The sequence below is a fragment of the Sinohyriopsis cumingii genome, chromosome 5, assembly GCF_028554795.1.
Source record: "Sinohyriopsis cumingii isolate HCF-2022 chromosome 5, ASM2855479v2, whole genome shotgun sequence".
In the NCBI taxonomy this organism is placed as follows: Eukaryota; Metazoa; Mollusca; class Bivalvia; order Unionida; family Unionidae; genus Sinohyriopsis; species Sinohyriopsis cumingii.
The window spans coordinates 13,546,730-13,562,432 of record NC_142965.1 but is presented as its reverse complement, the minus strand read 5'-3'; the positions used below and the strand labels follow the sequence as shown (position 1 = coordinate 13,562,432).

At 35.8% G+C, this 15,703-nt stretch overlaps 1 protein-coding gene across 1 annotated transcript in view; it reads right to left on the bottom strand.

The window, feature by feature from the left end:
• Positions 1-14,376, bottom strand: part of LOC149798655 (uncharacterized) — a 29,181-nt gene extending 14,805 nt beyond the window's left edge. Inside the window, exons 1-5 of the mRNA XM_089957500.1 lie at positions 14,227-14,376; positions 11,038-11,131; positions 4,375-4,710; positions 2,887-3,029; positions 2,003-2,144 (exon numbers count right to left, since the gene is read on the bottom strand). Coding sequence (XP_089813626.1) covers positions 2,003-2,144; positions 2,887-3,029; positions 4,375-4,710; positions 11,038-11,110 — 694 coding nt within the window. The 5' untranslated portion in view covers positions 11,111-11,131; positions 14,227-14,376. The remainder of the gene's footprint in view (positions 1-2,002; positions 2,145-2,886; positions 3,030-4,374; positions 4,711-11,037; positions 11,132-14,226) is intronic.
• Between the last annotated feature and the right edge of the window lie 1,327 nt (positions 14,377-15,703).

The following is a 15,703-nucleotide window of genomic DNA, read 5'->3' as shown; positions in this document are numbered from 1 at the left end:
ATCAAACACCGAATTCGATATCACATATGGAAAAAGAAATATGTGTGCGGGTCACATTTTACCTCCTTCAGGCGGCAGAATATGAATCTGATAAGTGTTATCCGTGGATCAACTCTCCACTCTCAAAACAAAATATAGCAAAAATCGACAACGACCATGACAATGTGTGTTTTGCGCTTGCCATCGTGGTAGCTGAGATAGCAGGCAAACCATCATTGCGTGTAATAGTAATGGATACAAAAAGATCGGTAAAGAACAAACAGAAAAGTGATGCAGAGGGGCTTTTGGAGCAAGCTGGGATTTCTAGAGGGATTGCTGTGCCCCCATGAGATACGGAACATTCAGAAGTGTCAGTCTCACACTATACCCTCAAAGTTTACCAACAATTATCTGATTCAAGATAATATATTCCAATACCAAATACCATTCGCTTGTCATCACAAAGTCAATTTGATTACATATTTAACGTGATGTCCTTGTATTCCTGATGGAAGAAAAATGATAAATTGTTGCAAGCATTGACAACAACGTGCTACTCGGCTCATTTCTATCAATATAGAACGAGACAATTCAAACAAGATAGACACTTTCAAATTACCGGAAGTGTGTCATACAATGTTGGCAGACTAATCTAGACGAGGGATGAATATACGCAAAAGTATCTTCGTGACTTTGAATGTTCTGTAAACCCGGGCATTAACATCCCAAAGTTGCAAGTGTCCTTTCGAGCATGCAGCGATTATATGTAAGAATCTTTCTTACGGCAATGTGGGAACTGTAACGTGCTTTTATATTGCTTATGAGTAGGCGAGAAAGATATTTCGGAGATTCAGCTCTTTCTGATTTTTGGCATTGTGTTTTGAACTCCACTGTTGACTGGGATGAAGAAGATTTAGATCGTTACAGCAAATGTCACAGATACGCTACTTATAATATATGCATCCTTTGTGGTCTGATTGGGGCGTCTTTTATGCGTATATGTAACTTTTTTAATAGTTTAGGACGAACACACAGGTACAAATAGGAGTATACAGCGAAACATTGACCTTTTATGCCTTCAAGGCGACTTGAACTTCATGATAAGAAATCCTTACTGTTGTAGACCGTTCCGGTGGCCTATTGGTTAGAGCGTCCGCCAGGGATGCGGGAGATTGTGGGTTCTATCCCCGGCCGAGTCATACCAAAGACTTACAACAATGGAACTAACAGCTGCCTCGCTTGTCGCTCAGCATTAGGAGGTTAGTGTTAGCACTGGTCGGCCTCGTATCAGGATAATGTGACTGGGTGGGACATCATGCTGCATGTCCGCTGCATGATGCCCCAGTGCTAGGCATCACTATAAACTGCCACACTGCATACATCGTAGCGATATGACTGAAAATTTGTTAGGGCTACGTTACAAATCCAAATCACACACACACACACACACACACACACACACACACACACCTTACTGCTATAGCTATATTTCCTTTACTCTGTAAGTGCACACACACACACACACACACACACACACACACCTTACTGTTATAGCTATATTTCCTTTACTCTGTAAGTATGCATTATGATAGCTGCCATGACGCTTCAACTAGATTCAGCTGACAGAAAATTAAATATGTCACACAATTTTCCATAATTCCATGTAGAAAGGTCATACAGATCTTGTACACAGTCTCAAAATTTAACAATCGTTCATATCATTTTCATGCCATGGTTCACTTAGATGGAGCGCATGTTGTCTTTCAAAATCCTTCCGCAAGTGCCTGATTCTTATCATCAGCATAGATAACACGCTTTTGTGATTTCTGGATATATGTATGCTTGTGATTTAAAGAAATAAAGAGCATGGTTGTAATCTTTTGTCAAGTCCATAGACAATTATTGAATTAATGCAATCAAAAAAATATTCAGCATTTAAATGACAAATAACATAAACTGCTACAATATAGCATGAAACCTTTGCAGGCACAAGCACTTGAGAAAATACTAGTATTATTCTTACATCTTTCTATTGCAACTGTATAGGGTTTACAGAGAACGTCCTTGTCGCCAGTAAAACATCTTTCAACAGCTGGACCGCTCACGCAAACTTTATACGTTCCATCTTTGTCATGTTGTCCAAGAATTAATCTGTCATTTATAATCTAATTATAAGAAGAAAAATAAACTGTAGTCAAAAGGAATAAAGAGCTTGCATATAGCGAAAAGCAATACAATTGATCCTTTTATGTAGATGGAATCAGTAATGTCAGACATTTAAGTGGGATAAAACAGTTGTATTCTCTAATTATTAGAACACTGTTTGATACTAAATACAGAAAGTAATATGGACACAATGTTACGGAATTCCAAGATTTTAAGACCGTAGAAGTATTATCTTGTTTAATGAAAAATAAGCACTGTGTTTAAAAATTGCAACTGAGGCCTTCAATAAATATGTACGTTAATTACCTCCATGCAATCACTTTAAAAGCAAACTGTGATATTTTCCATATTTCTGGTAATTTGAAAAGAAACTTTGAGAGAGACAGTTACACCATTATTTTTACATGTGCTTCAGGTAGACAGGGTCTATCCGGCTGTTGAATATGCAGTTTGAAAAGGTGTATTACGTTGACGTAGTTCAAACAAAAGTTTTAAATGTTTTAGCAAAATAACTGAATATTGATTTAACAATATCGATATAACGAAATAAAACAAAGTTTTATTTCATTCAAATTTAGTAATCTAACCAAGTAAGTTAAAAACCCTTCCGTACGTGAAGAAACAACATTTACATATGAATTACTAACTACTGTTCAGTCCAGTGATTTTACTATATTTATATACAGACGAAAATGAGTCCTAAATTGAGTAACCGGCAACACTTTTTGCAAGACAAATTACCTTTTTATTTCTTGTTACTGTCCAGGCCAGTATCGGTAATGGTTTTCCACATCCCTGGTCAGAGTGTTGTAAGAAAGCGTGAAGTTCGAAATTGCTAGCATTGATATCAGGTCTACAGCAGCCTGGTTCTTTTAAGGGAGGAACTGCAAATATAATATTATCCCTTATTACTTCTTTGCAAAGCACTGGAAACTTTCAAAAATAAAAGTACAACGAAAAAGGACATGGCCATCGAGGAAAAACAAACCCGATATAAAAGTGAGTAAATTAAGCAGTTGAAAAGTAAATTGTCATTCATGCCTTTCGTTTCTGCTCCTATGTCTTTCCTATCCACTTGTTTCCTCCACTGAGCTAAAGACAAGGAATACAGCAGACCTAACTATATATAAATGATAACTGTATATATACTAATAAGAGTGGTAAATCTACTCTCTTAAGGTGTTATTATTATCGTTATTATCGGAAACCTCGTTCGTAATTGCTGGAAATACAGCATAATTAAATATTGGATAAGGTGAACACTCGATATTCGGTAGGCCACAGCTGCAAAGTGCCATGTAACTAGTTCAATAATGAAAAAGATAATCTATCTATCTAATATATATATATATATATATATATATATATATATATATATATATATATATATATCAGACGATTTAGAGTCGAATTGTAGGGGGGGGGGAGATAAGTGTACAGGAAACAAAGTGCAATACAAACACCAAAGGGATAGCCTTTACGACAAACAAAAATCGATAAGTACAGTTGTTTACTTTCACATTTTGTTCTTATCGAATATTATTAATTAGTCAGGAAAATAGGGAATATATTCCAATACTGTCATTTTTATTACAAACATCAAGTTTATTGATGTCATTTCACTAATTCCCAGATTTCAAATTGTATCGTACCTAATTGCTGTTGTGTAACGCAGATTTTACAAGTCTTGAAAAAGTTACCATTTCAGTCCAACTGCAATGTTTATTTACTTCAGCGTTTTGGGGAAATAAATCGTGCTTTCGTTTTCAAATATTCGATCATCTGATGGAAGATTTGCTAAAGCTCACTGAAAAATGAATTCAACAATGAATCGCTTTTCAAAAAAATATTATGGGGGGGGTGTTTCTGAATGAACTTTATTTTAATTATGTGTGTGTGCGATCAGGTGTAACTGAAATTTGGGATACTAGATACCTAGCTCATATGAAAATTCAATCACAATGGTTGTTTTATGGTACAGTCTTCTATAACCACGACTGAAACCATTCCACCTTTATATTATCAAATGATGTTGTAGTGAAATGACACAAAATGTTTCCATAATGAAGTGTCGGTATTTTCAGGTGTTCACTCAACGAGCAACGATGATAAACATGTTGATGCTTTGTACTAAAGAAGTAATTATGTACGTATAATTCATTTAATTGTCAGCTTTGATTAGAGTGTATCATGTGCGGGATAATATACATACAATCATCATTCACTTACTGTAAATAGTGAGGTTCAGGGTTAACTTGGGGTCTGCCACTGAGCTGAGTGGAAAGCTGAGAATCAAAGTGTACAGTCCTTCATCACTGGTTGTTACATCTCTCAGAAGGAGGCTGTCATTCCCAATCATTGTAACTCGGCCTGTGTATTCCGATTCTATTGTTAGACTATCTTTATCGTTCCAGTAGGCAATTCTTCGTTCCTCCCCGTTCCCACCAGTGTACCAGGTCTTGGCCTTGACATACTCCCCATCTTGGAGTTCGTATTCCCAAATTAGACGGGCATCATTATGTTCGCATTCGATGACATTAGTGGAGACGCTTTTGTAAGACAAAGCTGAAAATACATAGAAGTAAATATATGACACAATTTACAATATGCCTTTTTTACTGTCATAACATATGCCTAGTTTGTATACGATACAGACTTACGTCCACTTTGGCTATAAATAAAACAAAGTGTACGATAATCAGTCATGTTACTGTACTGAATATAAACTTGTCGGGTAAATGTAATTTGTTTAAGAAATTATAAACAATAATGTGATTTAAAATTGATCTGCTAGTATAAATTATATATTTCTTAATCAATGCCGCGTGTTTGAAACGAAAGATACGTTCCTTAATCAATGCCGCGTGTTTGAAACGAAAGATACGTTCCTTAATTAAAGCTGCGTGTTTGAAACGAAAGATACATTCCTTAATCAATGTTGCGTGTTTGAAACGAAAGATACGTTCCTTAATCAATGCTGCGTGTTTGAAACGAAATATACTTTCCTTAACCAATACCGCGTATTTAAAACCAAAGATACGTTTATTATTCAACACCACGTATTTAAAGCACAGCCAATCGAAATTCAGTTTTGCAAACAGACTTTAATTTGTTTTGAAAGACATACAGTTCAAAGTCCGACCATAATGAAAGAGATTGCGATTAAAGGACATTGTTGAATACCTAAGGCAACAAACTGTTTCATTAGTCAATACCAAATCAGTGTTATATAGGTTATCTTGCAAATCACGTTCCGATCAATATGGTGCCTAGTCGCCACTGTAAGCATCCGTCTAGATCAACAAGTTCATTTACAATGGTTTAATTCATAACTAAAGCATTTTGTGCCAGAAGCAATGAAAGAACAGTGCTCTTAAATTTAGCCAGAAAAGTTTCTAACTTTTTTATGGATTATGTATCAAAATGCAAACACCCAACGACTGGGTTTTAATGGAACAGGGTATTAAGAATAGAGATTATATTATTACATTAACATGAGTGTTATATTGATTAATACACACAGACGTCATTCCTGAACAGAACTTCAAAGTAATATTTAAACAGTAGACTGATTTGTTGATGTAACTGAGAACTTCAAAGTAATATTTAAACAGTAGACTGATTTGTTGATGTAACTGAGAACTTCAAAGTAATATTTAAACAGTAGACTGGTTTGTTGACGTAACTGTCTGGAAAGTGCCATATAAAGCGCAGTAAGAAAACAGTATCCCTACATTTGAAAGTACGCATGTTTTTTTGTCAAGGGAATATACATCTTACGGCAAAAACAGAAAAAGTTAAGAAAAGAGCCTGAGAGATAACTTGAACTGTCACATGTTTGAATGGAACGGATACTCTAAAACTAACGAGTTCAATAATGAAAAAATAAATAAAAATAAAACAAAACAACAACAACAGGTGAAATAGGTCTTAAACTGGGCTAGATCACGTGTTTAGTGTGTGTTGTCCTCGTGCTATCGAAATTGTATTGAAATAATCATAGATTAGTGGATCTCTGAAAGGAAAACGGAGAAAACGTCACACTTTTACAAATTAAAATAGGTCAGGAAAAAAAGTGACAAAAATGAAACAGGAAAAAGATCATAATCAATTACTTTTGGATAAGGTAAAACCGTAGGAAAAGCTTAAGGGAAGAGAAATATATTACTTCATTTCGAGGCACGTCAAAACATACCCCCAATACAAAATATATACAATTCTCTCTCTCTCTCTCTCTCTCTCTCTCTCTCTCTCTATATATATATATATATATATATATATATATATATATGAAGCTTGTTAAAACAGTTAACTTTATTTTAACGCAAACAAATAACGGCTATTATACTTCCTTTTGTACTACTCAAAACATTAATTGCAATACAGACACATTATTGATTACTATTTAATCTTAAGTTACGATATCAACACAAAATCCTATCAATAAATGACTACCATTTAAATTTTCTTTACGATATCAACACAAATACTATCAATAAATGACTACCATTTAAATTTGCTTTACGATATCAACACAAATCCTATCAATAAATGACTACCATTTAAATTTTCTTTACGATATCAACACAAATACTATCAATACATGATGGGTTATGCCTGGTCAAGTAACTGTCAGCACTAATACTATCAATACATGATGGGTTATGCCTGGTCAAGTAACTGTCAACACAAATACTATCAATACATCATGGGTTATGCCTGGTCAAGTAACTGTCAACACTAATACTATCAATACATGATGGGTTATGCCTGGTCAAGTAACTGTCAACACAAATACTATCAATACATCATGGGTTATGCCTGGTCAAGTAACTGTCAACACAAATACTATCAATACATGATGGGTTATGCCTGGTCAAGTAACTGTCAGCACTAATACTATCAATACATCATGGGTTATGCCTGGTCAAGTAACTGTCAACACTAATACTATCAATACATCATGGGTTATGCCTGGTCAAGTAACTGTCAACACAAATACTATCAATACATCATGGGTTATGCCTGGTCAAGTAACTGTCAGCACAAGTACTATCAATACATCATGGGTTATGCCTGGTCAAGTAACTGTCAACACAAATACTATCAATACATGATGGGTTATGCCTGGTCAAGTAACTGTCAACACAAATACTATCAATACATCATGGGTTATGCCTGGTCAAGTAACTGTCAACACTAATACTATCAATACATCATGGGTTATGCCTGGTCAAGTAACTGTCAACACAAATACTATCAATACATCATGGGTTATGCCTGGTCAAGTAACTGTCAGCACAAGTACTATCAATACATCATGGGTTATGCCTGGTCAAGTAACTGTCAACACAAATACTATCAATACATCATGGGTTATGCCTGGTCAAGTAACTGTCAGCACAAGTACTATCAATACATCATGGGTTATGCCTGGTCAAGTAACTGTCAACACAAATACTATCAATACATCATGGGTTATGCCTGGTCAAGTAACTGTCAGCACAAGTACTATCAATACATCATGGGTTATGCCTGGTCAAGTAACTGTCAACACAAATACTATCAATACATCATGGGTTATGCCTGGTCAAGTAACTGTCAACACAAATACTATCAATACATGATGGGTTATGCCTGGTCAAGTAACTGTCAGCACAAGTACTATCAATACACCATGGGTTATGCCTGGTCAAGTAACTGTCAACACTAATACTATCAATACATGATGGGTTATGCCTGGTCAAGTAACTGTTAACACAAATACTTTCAATACATCATGGGTTATGCCTAGTCAAGTAACTGTCAACACAAATACTATCAATACATCATGGGTTATGCCTGGTCAAGTAACTGTCAACACTAATACTATCAATACATGATGGGTTATGCCTGGTCAAGTAACTGTTAACACAAATACTTTCAATACATCATGGGTTATGCCTAGTCAAGTAACTGTCAACACAAATACTATCAATACATCATGGGTTATGCCTGGTCAAGTAACTGTCAGCACAAGTACTATCAATACATCATGGGTTATGCCTGGTCAAGTAACTGTCAACACAAATACTATCAATACATCATGGGTTATGCCTGGTCAAGTAACTGTCAACACAAATACTATCAATACATGATGGGTTATGCCTGGTCAAGTAACTGTCAGCACAAGTACTATCAATACACCATGGGTTATGCCTGGTCAAGTAACTGTCAACACTAATACTATCAATACATGATGGGTTATGCCTGGTCAAGTAACTGTTAACACAAATACTTTCAATACATCATGGGTTATGCCTAGTCAAGTAACTGTCAACACAAATACTATCAATACATCATGGGTTATGCCTGGTCAAGTAACTGTCAACACTAATACTATCAATACATGATGGGTTATGCCTGGTCAAGTAACTGTTAACACAAATACTTTCAATACATCATGGGTTATGCCTAGTCAAGTAACTGTCAACACAAATACTATCAATACATCATGGGTTATGCCTGGTCAAGTAACTGTCAACACAAATACTATCAATACATCATGGGTTATGCCTGGTCAAGTAACTGTCAGCACAAGTACTATCAATACATCATGGGTTATGCCTGGTCAAGTAACTGTCAGCACTAATACTATCAATACATCATGGGTTATGCCTGGTCAAGTAACTGTCAACACTAATACTATCAATACATGATGGGTTATGCCTGGTCAAGTAACTGTCAGCACTAATACTATCAATACATCATGGGTTATGCCTGGTCAAGTAACTGTCAACACTAATACTATCAATACATGATGGATTATGCCTGGTCAAGTAACTGTCAACACTAATACTATCAATACATGATGGGTTATGCCTGGTCAAGTAACTGTCAACACAAATACTATCAATACATGATGGGTTATGCCTGGTCAAGTAACTGCTCTATGGTTACTGAATAAACAACTTCTGTTTATTTGCTTTTATTATAACCTATCACATAAATAAATTCACAGTTTGTAATTATGAAGTTGTTCAAATTGGTTTTATACTTTGTGGACCAACGTTTTACATAATAATGCTACTTTATTAAAACAAATTTATTTTCAATAAACATTTAAGATAAATTAGCATTATTGTTACATTTAATGAATTTTTTGTAACTTTGCATTTATTTTTTATATAATTTTTGACCACTCTAGTGGCCGAAGTGGTTAGAGCGTTCGCCTCGGAAGCGGGAGGTCGTGGTTTCGAACCCCGGCCAAGTCATACCAAAGACTTATTTTAAAAAATTAAGATAAATTAGCGTTATTGTTACATTTAATGAATTTTGTGTAACTTTCCCTTTATTTTTCATATATTTTTTGACCACTCTAGTGGCCGAAGTGGTTAGAGTGTCCGCCTCGGATGCGGGAAGTCGCGGGGTCGAACCCCGGCCGAGTAATGCCAAAGACTTATAAACATTGGTACTCGCAGCTGCCTCGCTTGGCGTTCAGCATTAAGAGGTTAGTGTTAGGACTGGTCGGCCTGGTGTCAGGATAATGTGACTGGGTGGAACGTGAGGCAACCTGTCTCAGTGCTAGACATCACTATAAACTGCCACACTGCAGACATCGTAGCGATATGACTGAAAAATTGTTAAAGCTACGTTAAAAATCCAAATCACACACACACACACACACACACACACACACACACACACACACATGTAGACATATTTTTGTGACTTTGCTTACTATGACTTGTTGGGGCCCCGAGTGGCCGAGTGGTCTAAAGCGCTGTCCGTCACGGATCACTGCCATCTCACCTCTGTCTGCGTGGGTTCGAGTCCAAGGCTCGGCAAATGTGGATATGTGAGAAAGCTTGCCGGTAGCTTCTCGTGGGTCGGTGGTTCTTTCCGGGGTTTTCCCGGTTCTTCCTCCACCATTAATACTGGCCGCCATGTATAGCCTATCTTGTGCTGAAAAATGGCGTTAAACCCTATAACAACAGCAACAACAACTTACTATGACTTCATTCCGTGACTTTACCGTTACTTCATTTGCTGTGATTTTCTTTCCTGGATTCTATGTAAGGGCATGTTTATCGTCCTGAGAACGATAATGGTTTGACTTGATTGCAGTTAAGGGCAAAGGTGAGAAACCATGCGTAGCGAAAATCATTGCATGATAAGATACTAAGTACTAAAGTTTTATATATCCTGGTATATTTTTCCGAGGGGATAGCAGCATTGGAAAAGTTTCACGAGAATGTTGCAGCTGGATGCCAACAAAGAGAAACAATAATAATAATAATAATAATAATAACTCATATTAAAAGTTAACACGTCCTTAATGTGACTTAGTATGCATTTTTTAAAATAAATTTGCCGAATAAAGGTCATAAATTCATATCTGGATTATAAGTATGCCCGACGAAGGTCAGATTTCTATCTTTTGAACCAAACTCTCCGTGAATTTTCAGTTACATTTGCAAGTATTTCAAACATTTAAAATTATTTACAGCTGATCCAAATCATCATTACTATTTACGTACCAATGCTACTCACCATACAAATATTGTTATCCTCCATCTCTCTCTCTCTCTCTCTCTCTCTCTCTCTCTCTCTCTGCTAGTCGGTTTATCTGTCTGTTATACTAACAGTATCGCACATTAAAAAGCAGGATATATATATATATATATATATATATATATATATATATATATATATATATATATATATACATATGCTGAATAGTTTTGACTACTGGTCTGTCTTAATTGGTGAAAAAGACCGTGTAAAATATTGCAATATAGGCGAAACAAGGCATGATCACAAAAATGTTACGAGTCATCTAAACATTTTGAGATAATACGGTCGAGATTGCAGCAAGGGTAGACATTTTAGCACGACATTACTCATACGTACCAATGACATGTTCAATTCGAAGAAAAATAACATCAAAGACGGTGAAACCCAGGACCAGCAGATTAAACATCATTTCTTCCACCAGATGCGTTCACTGGAAAAAAAATGTCTAACGAGGTTAAGCATCTGTACTAAAACAGCTGTGACGTAATGCATAATACAGGTATCAGGGCACTAAATGAGCCAATCAAACTGTATCACACACACTATTAATCATATCTTGTATATAAGTTGGGACCTAACCAGTATAATTTACTGATAGTATATCTAAACTTGGAGCTGAGGCGCAAGAATTTGGTAAAAAATGACACAAATATATTATGAATTTAATAGTGCAGTCCTACCTTGTAACTTTGTATAGTACAGCGTGGAAAATCCATGGCCAAGACATTGTTTTGATAATTAGTATTCTATATGCATCAATAACAAAATAATTAAAGCATGTAAATGAAGTATGTAAATAAATAAAAATTTGTTGGTGCATATGTGAAGATTCCAATGCTGAAAATATAGCGTTTTACTTTTTGAGAAAAAAAAAATGACATGAAACGTGAAATTATGAACGCTCCCCACCCCCCACAACATAAAACCCAGCAAGAAACAAAATACCCAAAATGGCGTTAACCATAAAGCCGAATTATTTACCAGACAAACACGAAGTTAACATAATGATGTTTCCTCACAGTATTGAACTATCTTACATACTTTGACGCAAGACACTATTATCCTAGAAATAGAAGTTTATTGTATCCAAACTTCGTGAAGATAATAATCAATGTACACGACAATAAGTTGTTTTTCTCCCGATATAATATCTCCTTTGCACTTTCTGTGTATGCAAAGTGGGATGACGAGGAGACTGTCAAAAACGTAGAACACAGCAGTTTCAGAGCAAAATGAATTCTCTGAAAATAAATTAACACTAATTTCCTTCAAATAAATTGCTATGATATGCTCCATAGAAATCCTTTGCAGTCAGAAGTGGATTTTATGGTCTATGAGCAAATAAATCAAAACAATGCGAAGTGTGTCTGTTTTCATTATTTAGTTATTTAGAAACATTAACATCTATAAGATTAGAATTACACTTCAAGGAAAACTGTTTCATCAAGTTTCATAACTTCACTTTGAATTGGATTTATTTCGTCTAATTCACAATGTCTCAAAATTATGAAATTAAGACTACGTTTGATGAAAAATGCTGAACATCGCGTTTAACTGGTGATGTCGAGGCTTACATAGGTTATCCTGTCTAAAAATAGGGCATGATTATAAGTCTCTGTTTTGGTGTTGAACATCATTTTCTCAGCGCAACATAGACTATTTATGGCGGACAGCATAACTGGTGGAGGAAGTATCCGTGAATACCTCCGGTAAGAACCACCGACCCACGGGAAGCATCTGGCAGCTTTCTTACATACCCACATGTGCAAGAAGCCTGAGATAAGATGGCAGTTATCTGTAAAGGCGAGCACTCCGTAGCCCCCTCCCCCCGGATCACCCTGACTACAAGTAATATGGTCATGTAATGCCTCACCGTGTAGTCTCGGATGGGTATAGCGCGTAGACTTCGACATGCGTTCACGTTAATCTCTATGTCAATAAAAGACTCTTTGCTGCTGTGTTCGACTGGATGAAATCGATTTAACGCCCAGTAATGTATTCCCCAGCGAGTAAACCAGTTTACCCACCCCACCCCCCTTTTTTTTACAGCAACATATAAAACAAGTCGTCGTATGTGTAATTGGATCGTGGACGTGATTCAGTGTGTTACCGATAGGGTTGCCATACGGGGAGGTCCAAAAGAAGGTACACATATAAATGCGATATATATATATATATATATATATATATATATATATATAGAGAGAGAGAGAGAGAGAGAGAGAGAGAGAGAGAGAGTTGATTAATGTTTCACGCAAAGTTTCGCTCGCGTCCTTTTTGGTATTTTTCTAAAGTGAAACGTTATTTAATTATTGTTATGATAATGTTACATTAATCCACATGGATACAAGCATTGAGCGTAGTTGACAGACTTAGTTTTCTGCAAAAATGTCATAATGTGCAAGCTTTATTTGACTGCATTCGATGAAGTTGGGGACTCTTTTGGGAAGAGACGTTCTGGAGGCGGTGAATTTGATATACAGAATAATTTTTATTGTCATCCCCCTGCATCCCAACACCGTTAAAAACTGACAGCTTCGCTTCGTAGTAGATCTACTTCATAGTCAACAAATTTAAACTGATAATTTTTCGCCACATTTCTCAAAATTATACAATATCTTATAATAAACAATGTTATGAATTTACACTGTAATTTTTTATTTTCTATTATGCCTTTTCATTTCAATTTTTGTTAATTTATGTTCATGTTAGAGTGAAATTCTTTAAGTTTGGTTCTCTGTGCATCATTTAAAGACATTTTCTTTCGTTTTGCCATTTCCTTTCTTTCTCGGTAGTTAATAATGTCGTACTTCAACCATACCCTTGTGGGGCCCCGCTAAGTGACCTATATAGTGCGATAGAAAATCTGAAGTACGTTTAAAGGGCACAAGGCTCTCATTCACGAGGCCAAAATATTCTAAAATAACGTCATTAGTCAGGTAATATTTTGATGTGTCTCAAACAAAATAGAACATTCCGTTCAAACTGCACCACGGTAAAGTAGCTTGCATATCTACGAGGCATATGGCAACGTAGCTACGCGGTATACGTGACGAAACAATAAGAACGGCATGACTATGACCGCACAGCGGGGCCGAATGTCAATCATAAAACAGATAGTTTCAGCATTGAATTTACCCATTTCACTGTATCTTCCAACAATTTCCAGAAATGATACCATATTCAGCCTAGGTCATTAAATAAACAAGGAGGTCGAATAATGTCAGATTGACCTTCAAGTCGTGTCATTGTTTTTCTTGTCTTGTACACTAGTATACAACCCCGCGTGTGCAGTGCCTAAATTAATCTCACTTAAACCACTTTTACTTTCATGCCTTCCATGTAGCAATCCATTATATTTTTCTACTTCATTTCCGGCAAATATCCGTTCAATTTGTACCCATTTACTTTCCTTTTCTGTTATGTACGATGTTATACTTTAGCTTTAACCTTTTGAAATAAAATCCAAAAACACGATTTACATTTTCGGAATATTATACTATGATCTAATTTTGTTCCACTTACCAACATGTATCCGTTATTCCTTTCCATAGGTTTCCTTTTGTAAATGCGGACACACTGAAACACGAAACTGTAATTTGTGAAAATGGTGCAACGCAGCGAGTTGTGAATTATTCATCGTGTTTATTATTGACGCACTGAGTGTACTGGAAAGCTCGTGAGGCTCTTCGGGGTTTGTTTTTTCTCATTACATTCAAGTGTTAAACAGCGTGTACAAAGTCTTCTGAGCGACATTTCTTACAATGAAGGTTTGGAACGTGACCATATTTCTTTGTTTGAGAGAGATTGCTTGACGTGAAATAAAGTAACAACACAAGATATGCTAATGAATGAATAACAAGACATTTACTTTTTTAAAACAGAACCATTTTATCTAGCTCTTGGACTGTATCATCATGTCTTCACCAATAGCTTTCAGAAGATAAACTGAAATCAACAAAAGCATGTTAGGTGGAAATATTTTAAATCTAAGAACGTGAAAGGTGGCTCAGGTATGCATACAGCAATAACATTCATTCACTTCATAATCTGTGTCAATGGCGTCTTTAGAGTACTTAGAATGCATATGCAGTTATTAATAGAAAGATCTGTAATGTAATGTTTCTGATTTCTTTTAGGGCATTTCCGGAGGCAGGCTGGGATTTCCTTTCCAGTTTGTTTTTCTCAACATACATCAGAAATAAAACAAAAACAAACAGACAACAACTACAATAACAACAAAACAACAATACATATAAAACTAATATGATAGATCGAATTAGTTCTATTTCCTTCAGTACACTGATTTTTTCAATCCATTTAGGGGGTCACATAGTTTTTCCTTTATTATTCCACTTACACCCATCCCTAAATTAAATGGTAATTCCCGAAATAAAACAATAGCATGATCAAGGTTGAGCAATAATGGAGGACTATTTATCCGTTCAGAACAACTGCAAGAATAAATATTCTGAGAAAGATTGATCTATATAACTAAACACGGAAGATACGTGTTGATGCAAAAGTTCTTAATCCTAAAAACTTACACAAAAATAAATGCTGGACTACTGCGAGTAATCAGAATACCAGAAAAGGCAATGCAGAAAAACGCTTTTCTATCTGCTTACACTTATGCCAAATGAACTACACTCTATGTATTGCTTATACTTATGCCGAATGAACTACACCCTATATTAATTTCAATTAGAACCGGAAGTAAATCAGATTAAAATCAAATCTACACATTCCTACTTGTAGATCTGACAGTCACCGATTCAATTTCATGCTTTCGTGACCTTTGGAATTTCCAGTAAACTTATTTTTAGTATCCAATCAGATACAATATTGCAAATTTGTGTTGGGGGAATTATCATCAGCAAGGACATGTTCTGAATGATGTGCGTCACTTTCAGAAATGGGAAGATTGTGATTTGATTGGTGATCCACAAGTCAACAGAACATGGCCTCTTTTTGGTGTCAATCAGACCTCCAAATCAGTGGC